The sequence below is a fragment of the Condylostylus longicornis genome, unplaced genomic scaffold (genome assembly GCF_029603195.1).
Source record: "Condylostylus longicornis isolate FDR11 unplaced genomic scaffold, ASM2960319v2 ptg000135l, whole genome shotgun sequence".
In the NCBI taxonomy this organism is placed as follows: Eukaryota; Metazoa; Arthropoda; class Insecta; order Diptera; family Dolichopodidae; genus Condylostylus; species Condylostylus longicornis.
Window position 1 is genome coordinate 12,577,975 of NW_026578103.1, and position 13,730 is coordinate 12,591,704.

General features: G+C 25.6%; 4 protein-coding genes across 7 annotated transcripts; 1 reads left to right on the forward strand and 3 right to left on the reverse strand.

Moving 5' to 3' along the window:
- Positions 1-604: 604 nt before the first annotated feature.
- Positions 605-4,827, reverse strand: LOC129615185 (endothelial lipase-like). Its single transcript, XM_055530283.1, has 3 exons — positions 4,763-4,827; positions 2,055-2,328; positions 605-1,328 (listed from the first exon to the last, which is right to left on the reverse strand). Exons 2-3 carry the CDS (start codon positions 2,228-2,230, stop codon positions 605-607), a joined length of 900 nt encoding a protein of 299 aa, XP_055386258.1. The 5' UTR covers positions 2,231-2,328; positions 4,763-4,827.
- LOC129615476 (glucosamine-6-phosphate isomerase) lies at positions 4,664-7,959 on the reverse strand. Of its 3 annotated transcripts, none has more exons than XM_055530720.1 (5): positions 7,821-7,959; positions 6,337-6,484; positions 5,599-6,268; positions 5,117-5,198; positions 4,664-4,851 (listed from the first exon to the last, which is right to left on the reverse strand). In XM_055530720.1, the coding sequence occupies exons 2-4, from the start codon at positions 6,432-6,434 to the stop codon at positions 5,142-5,144; spliced, it is 825 nt and encodes a 274-aa protein (XP_055386695.1). In that variant the 5' UTR covers positions 6,435-6,484; positions 7,821-7,959; the 3' UTR covers positions 4,664-4,851; positions 5,117-5,141. The 3 variants fall into 3 exon arrangements, with proteins under 3 accessions (XP_055386695.1, XP_055386694.1, XP_055386696.1); XM_055530719.1 differs by having other exon boundaries at positions 7,792-7,950; XM_055530721.1 differs by lacking the exon at positions 5,117-5,198 and having other exon boundaries at positions 7,792-7,947.
- Positions 7,960-8,945: 986 nt separating this feature from the next.
- Positions 8,946-11,266, forward strand: LOC129615005 (venom serine carboxypeptidase). The gene is made up of 5 exons (XM_055530039.1): positions 8,946-9,389; positions 9,521-9,695; positions 9,753-9,822; positions 9,997-10,096; positions 10,168-11,266. The coding sequence occupies exons 1-5, from the start codon at positions 9,272-9,274 to the stop codon at positions 11,130-11,132; spliced, it is 1,428 nt and encodes a 475-aa protein (XP_055386014.1). The 5' UTR covers positions 8,946-9,271; the 3' UTR covers positions 11,133-11,266.
- LOC129615006 (metallophosphoesterase 1 homolog) lies at positions 9,552-12,982 on the reverse strand. Of its 2 annotated transcripts, XM_055530041.1 has the most exons (10): positions 12,811-12,982; positions 12,619-12,743; positions 12,496-12,560; positions 12,301-12,442; positions 12,035-12,201; positions 11,873-11,961; positions 11,695-11,809; positions 11,480-11,616; positions 9,758-9,914; positions 9,552-9,688 (listed from the first exon to the last, which is right to left on the reverse strand). In XM_055530041.1, exons 1-9 carry the CDS (start codon positions 12,898-12,900, stop codon positions 9,774-9,776), a joined length of 1,071 nt encoding a protein of 356 aa, XP_055386016.1. In that variant the 5' UTR covers positions 12,901-12,982; the 3' UTR covers positions 9,552-9,688; positions 9,758-9,773. The 2 variants fall into 2 exon arrangements, with proteins under 2 accessions (XP_055386016.1, XP_055386015.1); XM_055530040.1 differs by lacking the exons at positions 9,552-9,688; positions 9,758-9,914 and adding an exon at positions 11,118-11,431.
- Positions 12,983-13,730: the final 748 nt, after the last annotated feature.

Sequence of the window (13,730 nt, forward strand, 5' to 3'; positions counted from 1 at the left end):
TTTAATATGCAAACTTGAAATGGAAATTTAAACCAAATTACTATACATAATCTAATTTAACTCTTAAAATACTATGTAACAAATCATAAAACAATAAAATCACTTTATACTTTTAGTATACCTACGTGCACCTATTGTACAAACAACTGTTGGGATAGGAAATTTTATATCAATATTTCCTGGTCATATTCTCATTATTGTTATAGCTTAGGGAAATGTTGTTATTTTTGTTTCAATCTTGTGTTGTGAAAGGAACTGTTTTGTGAGAAACGCAAACGCTATCATGAAATTTAGAAAATAAAATTGCTACCATCAAAAATGTAAATAATTTCATCAAACAATTTCTTTTATATTTTAATAAATATTTTATTTAATTGTAATAATAGCTATCAAATTACACATTAAAATTTCATTAAACAAAATTATACAAAAATTTCTTACATTAATAAAAATCTTAAAATATAATATTTTCTTCTAAATTATTTAAAATTATTTTACATTAATCTTATCCATCTTTCCAAAAGAAAAACTTTTTATCATTAAAAATTTTATAATAAAATTTATAAAAATTATTTAAAAAATTTCCTGTTACTTAATTAGTAAATTATCTTCTAAATGGTTTACTTGAACTAGTTGGTAAATAAAATATTCCTTTAGCATTTCTAAATGCATTTAAATATGAACCCATTTTAATATCTTTACTAATTATATTATTACAATTTTGATTAACTAAATCATCAAATGTATTACATTGACGTGGTATAAAATAATCATTTTCAATAGCATCAGCAAATAATTCAAATGAACGTTCATGTGAACATTTTCTACCTAAATCTAAACCGCAACCAGGCTGTTGACTACCATAATTTGGATAAAATGATGATATTCCAATTGGATCCATAAAACCAAGAAAACCACCATTTGTATGAATTGTTTCTACATAAAATGCATCATCATTTGATAAACGTTTATTTTTTTCAATATATTGAAATAATGGTAATGCTGGATCTAAACCAAAAATAATTGGTATTCTACCATTTTTAACATTTTTTCCAATAAAACCACAAACATGTGCACCTAAACTATGTCCAATTAAATGTATATCATTAAATGATAATTTTGCATAATTATTAAGAAAATCTATTAATTCGGCAACTTGTTTTCCAACATTTTCAACTTTAAAACGTGCTGCTACATAATTTAAATTTATTGCAGCTGAACTCCAATCAATAACAATAATATTATGTTTTCCATGTTTTAAGTAAGCATCACGTATAAGTATATTCATTGTTGAGTTAACACTACTCATCCACCCATGAATAATAAATCTAGAAGAAAAAATCAAATAAGACAAAAAAATAATTAATTTTTTTTTTTAAGACCTTTCGTTTTTTTTTTAGTTTTTAAAGATATAAAATAAACTTAAAGTTAATAAAGTCCTTGATAATTTGCATAATGCAGTAATAAGATTCTTTATCTTTAATATAATCCTTATCTGAATTATTGATCTGAATCTGAATTATTGATCTGAGTCGAAATGAAACATAAATAAAATTACTACATTAAATAAAATAACAAATTTTGAATGAAATTACAACATTTCAAAAGTATAAGATCCAAGTGGTAGATTCTAAGTGATACACTAATTTTATTTCTACCTGTAATAAAAATATTAGCAATTTTTTAACTCTCCAAACATTATTTTACAAATAATAAATGTAGTAACTTAAAAATTTTCAATCTACATATAACAAAATTAATACGCCTAAAAGTAGTCAATTACAACTTATAAAATATTATAATATTAATGTTAAAGTACATACATAACTACGGTAATACTACACAATTCAGTTTAGTTTGAGTTCTAATTGCAGCAATTCGCTGTAGCAATACAGTATTACCACAATTTCAAAATTATAAAAAAAATATACACAATTTTATAAATTCGGCCATTACGGAAGATAATTATATAATATTGAAATTTATATAACAACACATACATACATATATAAATTTTGAATATTATTTTTACAAAAACTTCAAATTCAATTTACCTTGTGGGATGATTTGGATTAAAATTAGAATTTCTAAATTGATCTTTATCTCCCATATAAATTAATTCACCATCAGATGGATTATTACTTGTAAAAAGATAAAATTTAACTAAAACATCTGCACTTCTTGGCAGTATCATATGATCATATTCATTTTTTGCTTCATCATAAGTCATCCATTTAAAATTTTCATTTACTTGTGGTATCGGGAATAGTAGTTTTTCTCCTGAACTTTTATTAATTATATTATTTAAAGAAATATCCTTTGTTGATCCTATAATAATAATTTGAAAAATTTATTAATTTATCAGTAAATTCAAAATTAAATAAATATTTAATAAAAAGAGTATAAAAATTACCTAAAGTATTTTGTAAAACAAAACTAATAAAATATAATATAAAAATTAAAAATTTCATTTTTAATTAATCTTTTTCCTCAAACGAAAATTAAAATAAAATACTCTATTGAACTATTGTTTAATAATGAAAATTAAATTCAATTTACACGAAATTTATATCAATGGTATTGATCAAAAAACTGAAATTCTTCTTTATATACTTTAAAAACGATAAGGATTTGTATCTTTATATTATAGATTTCTTAAAAATTTAATAATCATATACAAAAACATAAATATTTTTTGGATTTATAATCTATGTATTGCACCATTATATCTATATGAAAACAATAATTGTGAGTACAAAATAATTATGATACACGTTTTAAATGTGTCTACTACAAGGCTATTGAAATTTGATTGAATACTTCACACTTATGTATATGTAGGTTTATAGGTACCAATTATTCATAATTAATTAATAAAGATCAGTTATTTATAATACATATAATAATCAAAGTATATTTTATTTATATTATCAGTAATTAATAAAATTTAATAACATTTAATCAGTTTTTAAAAAATTTTTAAAAAAGATTTTCGATTTTTATCAAAATATGCGTTCATTATGTGTGATTAAAAAAACTTTCAGACAGTTTTATGAACATGAATGGAATTTGAACTGTTCTTTTTTAAAAATTAATACATACAAAATTTTTTAAAATAATTAAGTAAATTAAGATTTTAGAATAATAATTAAAAAAAAAAGCAAAACAAAAACGTTTCGAGTTACAAAAATTGATTTACAAGTGGCATTTAATTACTGGGGGATTTATTTTTAATTTGAATTCAAGAGGTATTTTTATTACTTTTAGGGTTTTTCCATAAAGGATATGATGAGAATATTTACTCGTAGTTTTCTAAAATTTTATTGAACATTTTTAAATATCAAAGATTAAGATGATCATTTTTCATTCTTACAGACTCATAACATAACTTTGACCCTAAAGAACCCTTAATAAATCAAGTGATTATCAAGAGAATTGTTTCTTTTCTTGAAACATAAGTTTTGAAATTTATCATCAAACGACGAACTGATTTTTTTAAAATAAGCCAAAGACATGTCATGCATAAACTACATAATTTTCAATAAAAAAAAAAGACACTATAGTATGGTAAAACAACGTTTCAACACTTCTTTTCTCAAATTCATATCGAAATTTTTAAAAATAATATAGTAAAGTTTAATCAATTTTTTCTTAATTTCATTAATATCATCCGTCATCATCATAAAATCACATTATTTACCTATTGACACCCTCTTTTCGACCATTACCTACTGATCACATCAAAATCAAATTCGTTTTCCTCAAAATAATATAGACAATCGTTAAAAATGCTCATGGTTTTTCCCACAAGCTAAGTAGAACACCATAAATATATTTATGTTTATTACATTCGCGCTCTTGAGGATTATTGTTTAATTCAATAAACGACAACATTATCAAGAATTTTGAATTTTTAAAAATTCCATTATTGTATTTTTCATTAATTAATAAAATAAGTGCCAATAACAGCTTTTATAGAATTTGTGTTAACACATGAATTATTTTAATGCCTTTCCCGGAATCGTTAAACTATTGCATAGTAATTAAAAACATTTATGATTTTTGCACATTCTAGTGTTGATTTATAATATTTGTATTATTTCAATAAGGACTAAAACCACAGTTGTTTTGATATCGTAACTCGAGCTGTCTTATATCTAAATCTTTAGAATATGTATGCAACTTCAAATTTCAGAAACTACTTATTGACTATAATTAACTTTTATTTTTTAGTAGTAATCCTGTTCTAAATCACGAATATTCTCGATTCCTGAAAGATAAGATTAATAATTTAAAAGTATATTCGAGTACATACAGGAATTAAATATGTGTACTACTAGAGTTCAGATTATCGACCAATAATTGCTAATTTCAGCAGTAAATTTTCTTTTGAATTTTGCAGAAAAAATTTTGACTTTTCTTGAAAAATTTTTTTTAATGTTATTTAAAAAACTTTAATTTACGAGTGCGACAAAAAATTTTTAAATTACTCTTTAAGAGATTTAAATTTTTAGAGAAATTTTAAAACTATTAAAAATTAATGTTTAGTATACTTTTAATAATCAAATGATTATTCCACACTTTTTTTTAATTGTTTCTATTGATTTGATAAAATTAAAATGAAAATTAGCCAAATTTTTTTAAAAAATATTTATTTTGAAGTTATAAAATTTAAATTTTTATTTTGTTTTTCGCATAATCGCAAAATTTTATAAAAGTATGCAAAACATAGAATTGTATAAATTTTTTCTTATTTAATTACACATTTAATTATCTTGTTAGGTGAACATGTTGATAATATGTTACGGATTATGTGCCCTCAATCAGTTTCATGTGAGTTTCCATTAAACCCTACAAGTAAAGAAAATTTAATTATTTTTTAATTAGAAAAACAAAATTTAACCATATGATAAAGAAATAACAAAAAACAAAAGTTAATAACAAGTTTTAAGTTAATTATTTTTTTTTTTGTTTTGATTTTTTCGAAGAATCAATTCTTTGATATGAAGTTATAACTCTTTTTTTTTTTTTATTAAAATAAAGAACTTCATTTATAAGAAAAATCAATTCTAATGTTTACTACCAACTGTAAGAATTTCATTAAAATGATGACTACCTTGCGACTACTAAATAATTTATATTTAACGAACATTTAAAACATCGTCTTCAATTAATTTATGATGAACTGCACTTAATCCCTGAAAGATGAGAGGATGTTTATGTATCCATTTTTAATTTTTGTTTTATTTTGAGATATTAAAAAGAAACCCCCTACCATTTTTTATTGTATTTACAGTAATATAATCATTTGTTTATTAAGATTTAAGTCATGAAAATTTACAAAATGATAATGGTTTTATTGATAGGTTGTTAGTAAATATTAATAATATTATTAGATATAATAAATTTATTTTAGTATTGACCAGAATTCCATTAAAAATAATACTCATCCCATTATTTCGTGCATATTACGTATACAATACTACGCCAATACAAATTGTAATCATAACAAAAATTTATAAAAATAAAATTTAATTTAGTAAAGCTTCCGAAACAGAAAATTTAGAAATTAGCATATAATAAAATGTATAAAAATACCTTAAAATATTTTACAGTTTTCACACGCAATTCCAAGGTAGCATCTTCATCGCATAACATTAAAGTGTTAGGATGTTGTTGAAATGCACTAACGGTCCACATATGATTGACACCTTCTTCAATACCTTTATACAGTGCAAATGCTTTGTGTGCTCCCGTTATTAAGATCATAACTTCATTTGAATCCATAACAGTACCAACACCAACAGTTAAGGCTTGTGTAGGAACTTTGTTCATATCATTATCAAAAAATCTAGCATTTGCCTCTAATGTATCTTGAGCCAAAGCTTTTACTCTAGTTCTTGAAACCAATGATGAACCCGGCTCATTAAAAGCGATATGACCATCTGGACCAATACCACCAATAAATAATTCAATACCACCAGCTTCAGATATTTTACGTTCAAATTCGTTGCATTCTTTTACTAAATCTTCTGCATTTCCATCCAAAATATGAACATTTTCGGGAGCAATATCAACATGCTTAAATAAATTATTCCACATAAAATAATGATAACTTTCTGGATGATCTCTCGGTAATCCTACATATTCATCCATATTAAATGTTTTAACATATTTAAAAGATACTTTTCCTGCTTTGTAAAATTCAATCAATTTTTTATACATTCCCAAAGGTGTACTACCAGTTGGAAGACCCAAAACGAAATAACTAAAAATTAATAAAACTAATTTAAAATTCCTTCTATTGATTTAAATTTATATAAAATTTATAAATACCGATCTGGTCCTGGTTTGAAAGCATTTATTCGTTTCATAACGTATCTCGCAGCCCAATCTCCAACTGCTGCAGTACTGTCCAAAATAATAAGACGCATATTTACTTTCTTTTTTAACGAAAAATATTCCAAAATTTCACAATGAGAACCTAAAGATATAAAATAAAATAAATAGTTCAGTTTAAATAAAGGTTAATATTAAAGAAATTTCAATTTAACATTTTTTGATTAAATTTTTGACCTTCTTGACTTTGTTATCATAGTTTTAGCAAGTAGACCATTTGAATATTAATGATATCTAGATATGAGAGTACGTAACCTACGTAAATGTTATAAATTTTTGATATTTTAAGCTTTTTATCAATTTGCATTATCAATGTAGATGTATGTATGTAAGTAATAAAATACAAAAAATAATGAAAATATTGACTAAAACCATATGCATATAGATATGTACAAAAAACATGTTTATTTAATATATTGTTAACAAAATACTCCCATAAATAATAGTACCTTACGTTGAGTTCGTGTTCCAAACGTATCTTTCGTGCTAATGAAACTACTTAAAATGGAAGGTGATTATTATCTTTCGGTTGGTATTATTAAATCTTAAAAAATTTCTCAATTCAAGTTTTTTTTTAAGTCACTAATAGTTTAAATATCAACGATATTCTCTGTGTCACAAATCAGAACTGATAAAGTAAAAGCTGTTTGTTATATAAAACTAAATATACAATTGAATATCTCACATATATGTATAATAACTGATATGTTGGTTAGAATGTACATATAAATCTTGCTACGAAAAAGATTGCCATGAATGTCTCGTGTATTGCATCTAAAAAATCTCAAAGTTATGTTTCTACAAATACACATGCAATATTGCCCTACATCACATACATATATGTACATACTTTATCACCAAATTTTTGTGTAAAAAGAACAAGTTTTGACCCTTGGCTTACAGAAAATTTGGAAATAAGTCAAGATTATTGACCTCTGTAGAAAATATATGTATGTATGTATGTACATCTACCTGCGTACCGGCTTATCTTGCTTACCACAAATAAAAGCACATAAAATAATAAAATTATAAACTTTCTATTGATAATAAGAACTAAAATTATTCTTGTTATATAAAAATTTTGTATTTGTTCTCGCAACTAAAAAGTAAAACATACATACATACATATATTGTGACATCATATTCACACTTCTTCGCTCCCCAACTTAATTTGATATCGAATTACCATGTTCAATAAGTATTAAACATGGTTAACAGTTTATTTGAGATTGAAGCAGTTTCAAATTGATCGAAAGTATATCAATCCCTCTAAATGCGTTAAAAATTACTTACCAAAGCAAGTTGTTTTATAAAAAAAACTTGTATTTTTAGCAAACATGTACCATAGACTTTTTTTAAGTTTTTTGTATGTAGATTTAGTAAAATATTTACCTATTCCTTTTTGTCACAAAGGTACGTACTTTCTTATTCAAAAAAAGTTTTTTTGTTTATATTTGGCCTTTTCAATTTACATGCAAATTTTTAATTTAAATATTACTGAAAATTTAATTTAAACATTATTTCTTGTGAAACGAACATGAAAATAAACTTAAACCAAAATTTCCAAAGTGATAACAAATGTCAAAAAGCGAGACTCGTGACACTTCCATAGCTAGACTTACCATTTTTTATCGTATTGTTTATGTTGTGGAGTAGAGCACGTCCGATGTATGGCTATGCATTTTCTTTTATAAATCTGTGTAGTTGCGAAATGTATTAGAAAAAATACTTTAAAATATTCTAAAATTAAAATTTATAATAATATTAATTTAATGTAATAGTACTGTCGTTACCAGTCAAAAAAATAGAGTTTTTATTTGCTTATGTTGAAATTATGCGCTTATTGCTTCATTGTTCTGAAGATTTTCATTGTTTAAATATTGTTGCTTAATATACAAAGTAGGAAATTATTGCTAAACATATTATTAAAAATCAAAAATAACTTGAACTAAGAAGATTATACCCTATACTCTATAGCAGAGGTTAGGAACCTGCCGCCTCGAGGCTGCGTGTGGCCTCTAAGGTTTTTTGTGCGACCCCGCCCCGCCGCATATTTGCTTGCCCTTTAAATATTCAATTGCTTTCAAGTAAACAACAAATACAAATATCTCACTAAATAGTCTACTTTGAATTAAATTTATAGAACAATGAATTTGAAGTTGTTTTTTTATTATTTATATTTCATTATTTACTCTTCATTCAATTGATTTTTTTTATTAATATAACTTTAATAATTTTTATATGTATTTCTGTATGTATGCATAAAAAAATATTGACTTCAAAATGAAAAAAAAAATGTAATTTGAACAGCAATAACTGTAAAAAATCTATATTTACTGGTATTAAAATTATTGCATTTATGGCTTCTTTTATGCGTATTGCAAAGCCTTTGGATAAAGGAATATTTTCTCTGTATTCAGGATATAAGTGAAGCGGGTGTTCTGCATATCGATTCTTAAATATGCCGGTGTTTCTCAACCCTTCCAAAATTTTGTAGGTACAATAGTACATGTGCAATGTGCATTTATGCACAAAATTGAAATTATATACATATTATGTAGAAATACTTAAAAATATAAAATTAAAAACATTTGTAAAATTTTAGTGACGTAAAACACATATTCCAAATTTCTACACAAAAGTATATACTTAGGTTTATAATAGAAGAGATAATATATATTGGTTTAATTAAATATAGCGAATTTATTTTTCCACCACTGTAAGATCAGCAAGTTTGTTTACATTAGCCGGGTGTGAAAGTTCAAAAACATTATCAGAAGTATTTTAAATATATTCAGTTAGAATACATATTCCTTTTTGAATATTACGATTTATTGCAATTTGAACTAAAGAAGAAATAACTTAAAGAACAATGAAACTTTTTATATTAATTTTAATAAACATATATTTTTCAATAACTTCCGCTTCTTTTATCAATGTTTATCCTAAATTCAAATCTTACAATGATGGTGGAGATCCTGGTGAGCCTTGTAAGTATTTTTTATATTAATAAATTTAAAAAGTAATTAGAATACTATGCACGTACACAGAAGAAATTTTACAATGAATCTATTCAAATTATTAAATATTAATTTAAATTTAAATCAATTCAAAATTTCAGTATACTTGACGCCGTATATAGAAAAAGGTAAATTGGATGTGGCGAGAAATCTTTCTCAAGTAAACATAGAAGGTTTCCCTTCAATACAAAGTTTTTCTGGGTATTTGAATGTTAACAAGAGCTGTAATGCGAATATGTTCTTTTGGTACTTTGTCTCCGAATCTTCTCCTGAAAGGTAATAGGAAATAATGTTTTAATTTTAATGTAATATTTAAGAACTGCTTTTGTTTAGCTCACCTGTTGTAGTATGGCTTCAAGGTGGTCCAGGTGCTTCATCTTTATTTGGCTTATTTGCAGAAAATGTATGTAATGCATTGTGTACTATATAATTGATTTCATAAATATGGGCATGTATTAATAAAATATGTAGGCATATTTTACAATACTTTAATGCCTACATGATTGTTACAAACATAAAAAAATTATTATTATTAGTTCTATGTTGTATATATTTAATTATACAAAAAATTTTTAAGGGTCCTTTTCAAGTAGATAAAGATGGAAAATTAGGCAAACGGAAATATACGTGGAGCAAAAATCATCATTTAATTTATATTGATAACCCAGTTGGAACTGGTAACTGCAATTGCAAACTTTTTATCTATATTTACATAAATGTTTATATTTTAATTTGAATTTTTCCGTAGGATTCAGTTTTACTGACTCTGCAGAATGTTATGCAAAAAATGAAAAAGATGTTGGGCGGGATCTGTATGAAGTTATGCAACAATTTTTCACCCTGTTTCCAGAATTGCAAAAACTAGATTTTTGGGTTACCGGTGAATCGTACGGTGGAAAATATGTACCAGCCTTAGCTTATAAAATACACAGAGAAAATCAAAATTCAAAACAGAATCCCCCAAGAATTCACATAAATATGAAAGGTGTAGCTATTGGAAATGGATTATCAGATCCACTACATCAATTAAAGTACAGTGATTATTTATATCAAATTGGTTTAATAGATATAAATGGGAGGGATCTTTTCCGTAAAAAAGAAAAGGAAGGAACAGATTGCATTAAAAAACATGATATGGATTGTGCATTTGAGGTTTTCGATTCATTAATTGATATGGATCAAACACCTACATCATTATTTCAAAATTTGACTGGCTTCCAAAACTATTATGATTACTTAAATGCCCATGGTGAAACTCCAGACTCAGGAATGGAAAAATTACTTCAGTCGTCAACGCTTAGAGCAGCTGTTCATGTCGGAAATAATACATTTAATGGCTTAGATGGAGAAAATAAAGTAGAAGTGTACCTTAAACGAGATATTATGGATACTGTTGCGCCATGGGTTGCGGAGCTGCTCAAAACATATCGTGTTTGCATTTATAATGGTCAGCTCGATATAATCGTTGCATATCCTCTTACATTAAATTACTTGCAAAAATTGAAATTTGAAGGAGCAGAAATTTATAGAACAGCACCTAGATATGTTTGGAAAATAGATGGTGATATCGCAGGGTACGCGAAAGAAGCAGCAAACTTGGTGGAAGTTTTAGTCAGAAATGCTGGACATATGGTTCCTGCAAATCAGCCCAAATGGGCATTTGATTTAATTACTCGACTAACAAACAACAAGGGTTTTGGAAATGAAATTTAAATTTATTTTCCCATATTATGCACATAATATATGCGGCAAAATCATTTTATATTTGAAATATTCTTATTCTTAAATAACATTGCAAATAAATTTTCAACATTAAATATTTAATTTTAATGAATTTAATTAACTCATTGAGTTTTCTGATATGACTTGTAATCCCTTAAAAAAATTTTTCTTAACTTTTTTAAAATTAATAAACCAAAAATGCAAAAAACACATATATAGATTGTAATGATAGTATTTTCTTGAGGTAGATAACAAATTGATATTGCATATTCAACTGGCGAAAAGGTTGCCTGAAAAAAGTAAAAATCAAAATTTTCACTTCAATCAAAAATATTTACCAAAAGAAAACTCGGCTGATTCTTGTTTCTCCAACTGTATGAAGCCACTGTGAACTCTTCAATTCCTAATGAATTTATAAGTCGACAAGAATGGTGAGAATGACCCCCAAATGCTAATCTTGGATTCAAAGCTGATCCTAAAAATATTCGATGTGAACTATTTCAAAATAAAATTTAAAATTAAATTTTAATAACTACAACCAAGTTTTTAGTACCTAAAAGTTGTGTTGATTCTTTCGATAAAACTTCCCAATTTTCCCTATACTGTTCCAATTTTTCTGAATCGTGTTCTAAGCAGACTTCATCTGAAACCCGAAACGTGGGAAAGTGCTAAAAATATATTTATATTATAATTTTAAATAAACGTTCTTAGATGCCTAAATAAGATCTCACTTGCATCAGTATAGGTCTACTGTATTTTATATTTCTTCGAAATGTGTTTCTGGCGCAACTTTGAGGTTCCTTATAGCATCCTAAGGTTCCTAAAATGAAAATGAGACAAAATACAATTTTTACATTTCAATGTCAAAAGGTATTTCAAGAACGATAATTTACTAGTGACTTTCTCAAGTTCCTCTTTGGCACTTTCACAAAAGTAACATCTGTCATTTTGCATTGCCATTGAATTTATCGTAACAAAATGTACATCCTTAATACTAATTAAAGAAACTCCTGTATTATTAAAGGTTTGTTCAAAACGATCAGTAAAGAAGGGATGCATTCTAATAATGTTTGGATTGAAGTTTTAAAATTAAAAATGTCCATTAAATAAGAAGTTGTAAAATTAAACATTAAATTCACACAATAATTATTAAAGAAACCTGTAGTGAAATCCAACATCATGATTTCCAGGAACCGCAATTATTCGGGTACCTCTAGGAACATAAAATAATCTATGAAATCGATCAACATATTCATAAAAATCATCATGCTTTACATAATCTCCTTCATCGAACAAATCGCCTAAAAAAACAAAGTTTTTATTGTAAAATTTCTGAATTACAGCGATTATCTACCTAAAATAAAAACTATTTCGGGTTGGAATAGCGTAATACTTGTTTGAAAGGATCTGTGCATTTGCCTGTTGGAGAAACGGTACTTACAAAATGCCAAAAATTTATACAAATATCTAAAATTACCATTCTCTACGTAACTTATCAAACCAATGGCCCCTATGCGGGCCCAATAAATGAGTGTCAGCAATTATCATTGCCGTGATTTTTTTACTCCTATCCGTTTCTTTAATCTTATCATTATATTGGCACTTCAAAAACATGAACACTTTATTTGCAAAAACAGAAAAATGTATATACATATAAAACATTACTTACCTGACTAATTACTAAATAGTAAATAAAAAATTCACAAAAAAATAGAGAAGTGCAAATTATTATTATAAGACTTTTCAATAGGTATTTCATTTAAAACTTTATTTATTTTTTTTGTTTCACAAATAAATAGAACCAAATGTGACATTTCCATCATATTTTGTGTACCTACTACTACGGCTGATAGATAGTTTTGTTATCTCGAGGGTCTACACAAATTAAACTAAGTTCACATAGGCTCACTTTTATGAGAATAAACGTCAAAATTCCCTTGATGAATTTCTTTAATTTGAAATTTTTTCACTTGAGATGACTCTGATAAGAACGTCGCGACATACCAATACGTAGAAAATTCAAAATTAGTTAAATATCAAGTAAGTTACATAACAAATCTTAACAATTTTTAAGATATTTGACATAATTTCTTTTAGTGCTTAGGCATCATGTTTTTTGCTTCAGCAAATGCTCATCTCTTCATCCTTTGACATAGTTAGATTTTTGTTGTGAAATTACTGTTTGAATGTAAATTATTTGCGAGCACGTATAAGTAACTAAAGTAACATAAAGTTTATGTGTCAAATAAAAGTTCCATTCCAAACGTACATTTCCAAATTAAGCAAAATATACTATTATGTGTTCTAATATGAATTGGTGTGAGGTTATAGAAAATTTAATAGTTTAGTTGCTTAAGTTGCTTGAACAACACCAAACATTTCGAATCCACTGACACCATAGTCCCACGTGGATGATTCTTATCTATCCATACATTTAATGATTTCCACAAAAACAAGCTTCTCGCAGTTTAGTTCAAGGACTTATTATTTTATTTTTGGTCAATTGAATATTCTCAAATAATTTTATTGATTATTCGATGTTATATAAAGCGAATTTTTCATTGTCATAAATAAGAAAATCTCTATTCA

Excerpts from the sequence above, each read along its gene's own strand:
- LOC129615185 (XM_055530283.1), bottom strand. The coding sequence starts at position 2,230 with ATGACTTATGATGAAGCAAAAAATGAATATGATCATATGATACTGCCA. Across the intron at positions 1,329-2,054 it reads AATCCAAATCATCCCACAAG|ATTTATTATTCATGGGTGGA; the intron begins GTAAATTGAATT and ends TTTTTCTTCTAG.
- LOC129615476 (XM_055530720.1), bottom strand. The coding sequence starts at position 6,434 with ATGCGTCTTATTATTTTGGACAGTACTGCAGCAGTTGGAGATTGGGCT. Across the intron at positions 6,269-6,336 it reads TTCAAACCAGGACCAGATCG|TTATTTCGTTTTGGGTCTTC; the intron begins GTATTTATAAAT and ends ATTAATTTTTAG. Across the intron at positions 5,199-5,598 it reads AAACTGTAAAATATTTTAAG|GGATTAAGTGCAGTTCATCA; the intron begins GTATTTTTATAC and ends CTCATCTTTCAG.
- LOC129615005 (XM_055530039.1), top strand. The coding sequence starts at position 9,272 with ATGAAACTTTTTATATTAATTTTAATAAACATATATTTTTCAATAACT. Across the intron at positions 9,696-9,752 it reads TCCGAATCTTCTCCTGAAAG|CTCACCTGTTGTAGTATGGC; the intron begins GTAATAGGAAAT and ends GCTTTTGTTTAG. Across the intron at positions 10,097-10,167 it reads TGATAACCCAGTTGGAACTG|GATTCAGTTTTACTGACTCT; the intron begins GTAACTGCAATT and ends ATTTTTCCGTAG.
- LOC129615006 (XM_055530040.1), bottom strand. The coding sequence starts at position 12,900 with ATGAAATACCTATTGAAAAGTCTTATAATAATAATTTGCACTTCTCTA. Across the intron at positions 12,561-12,618 it reads GATAAGTTACGTAGAGAATG|GCAAATGCACAGATCCTTTC; the intron begins GTAATTTTAGAT and ends TTTCTCCAACAG. Across the intron at positions 11,810-11,872 it reads GTAGACCTATACTGATGCAA|CACTTTCCCACGTTTCGGGT; the intron begins GTGAGATCTTAT and ends ATATATTTTTAG.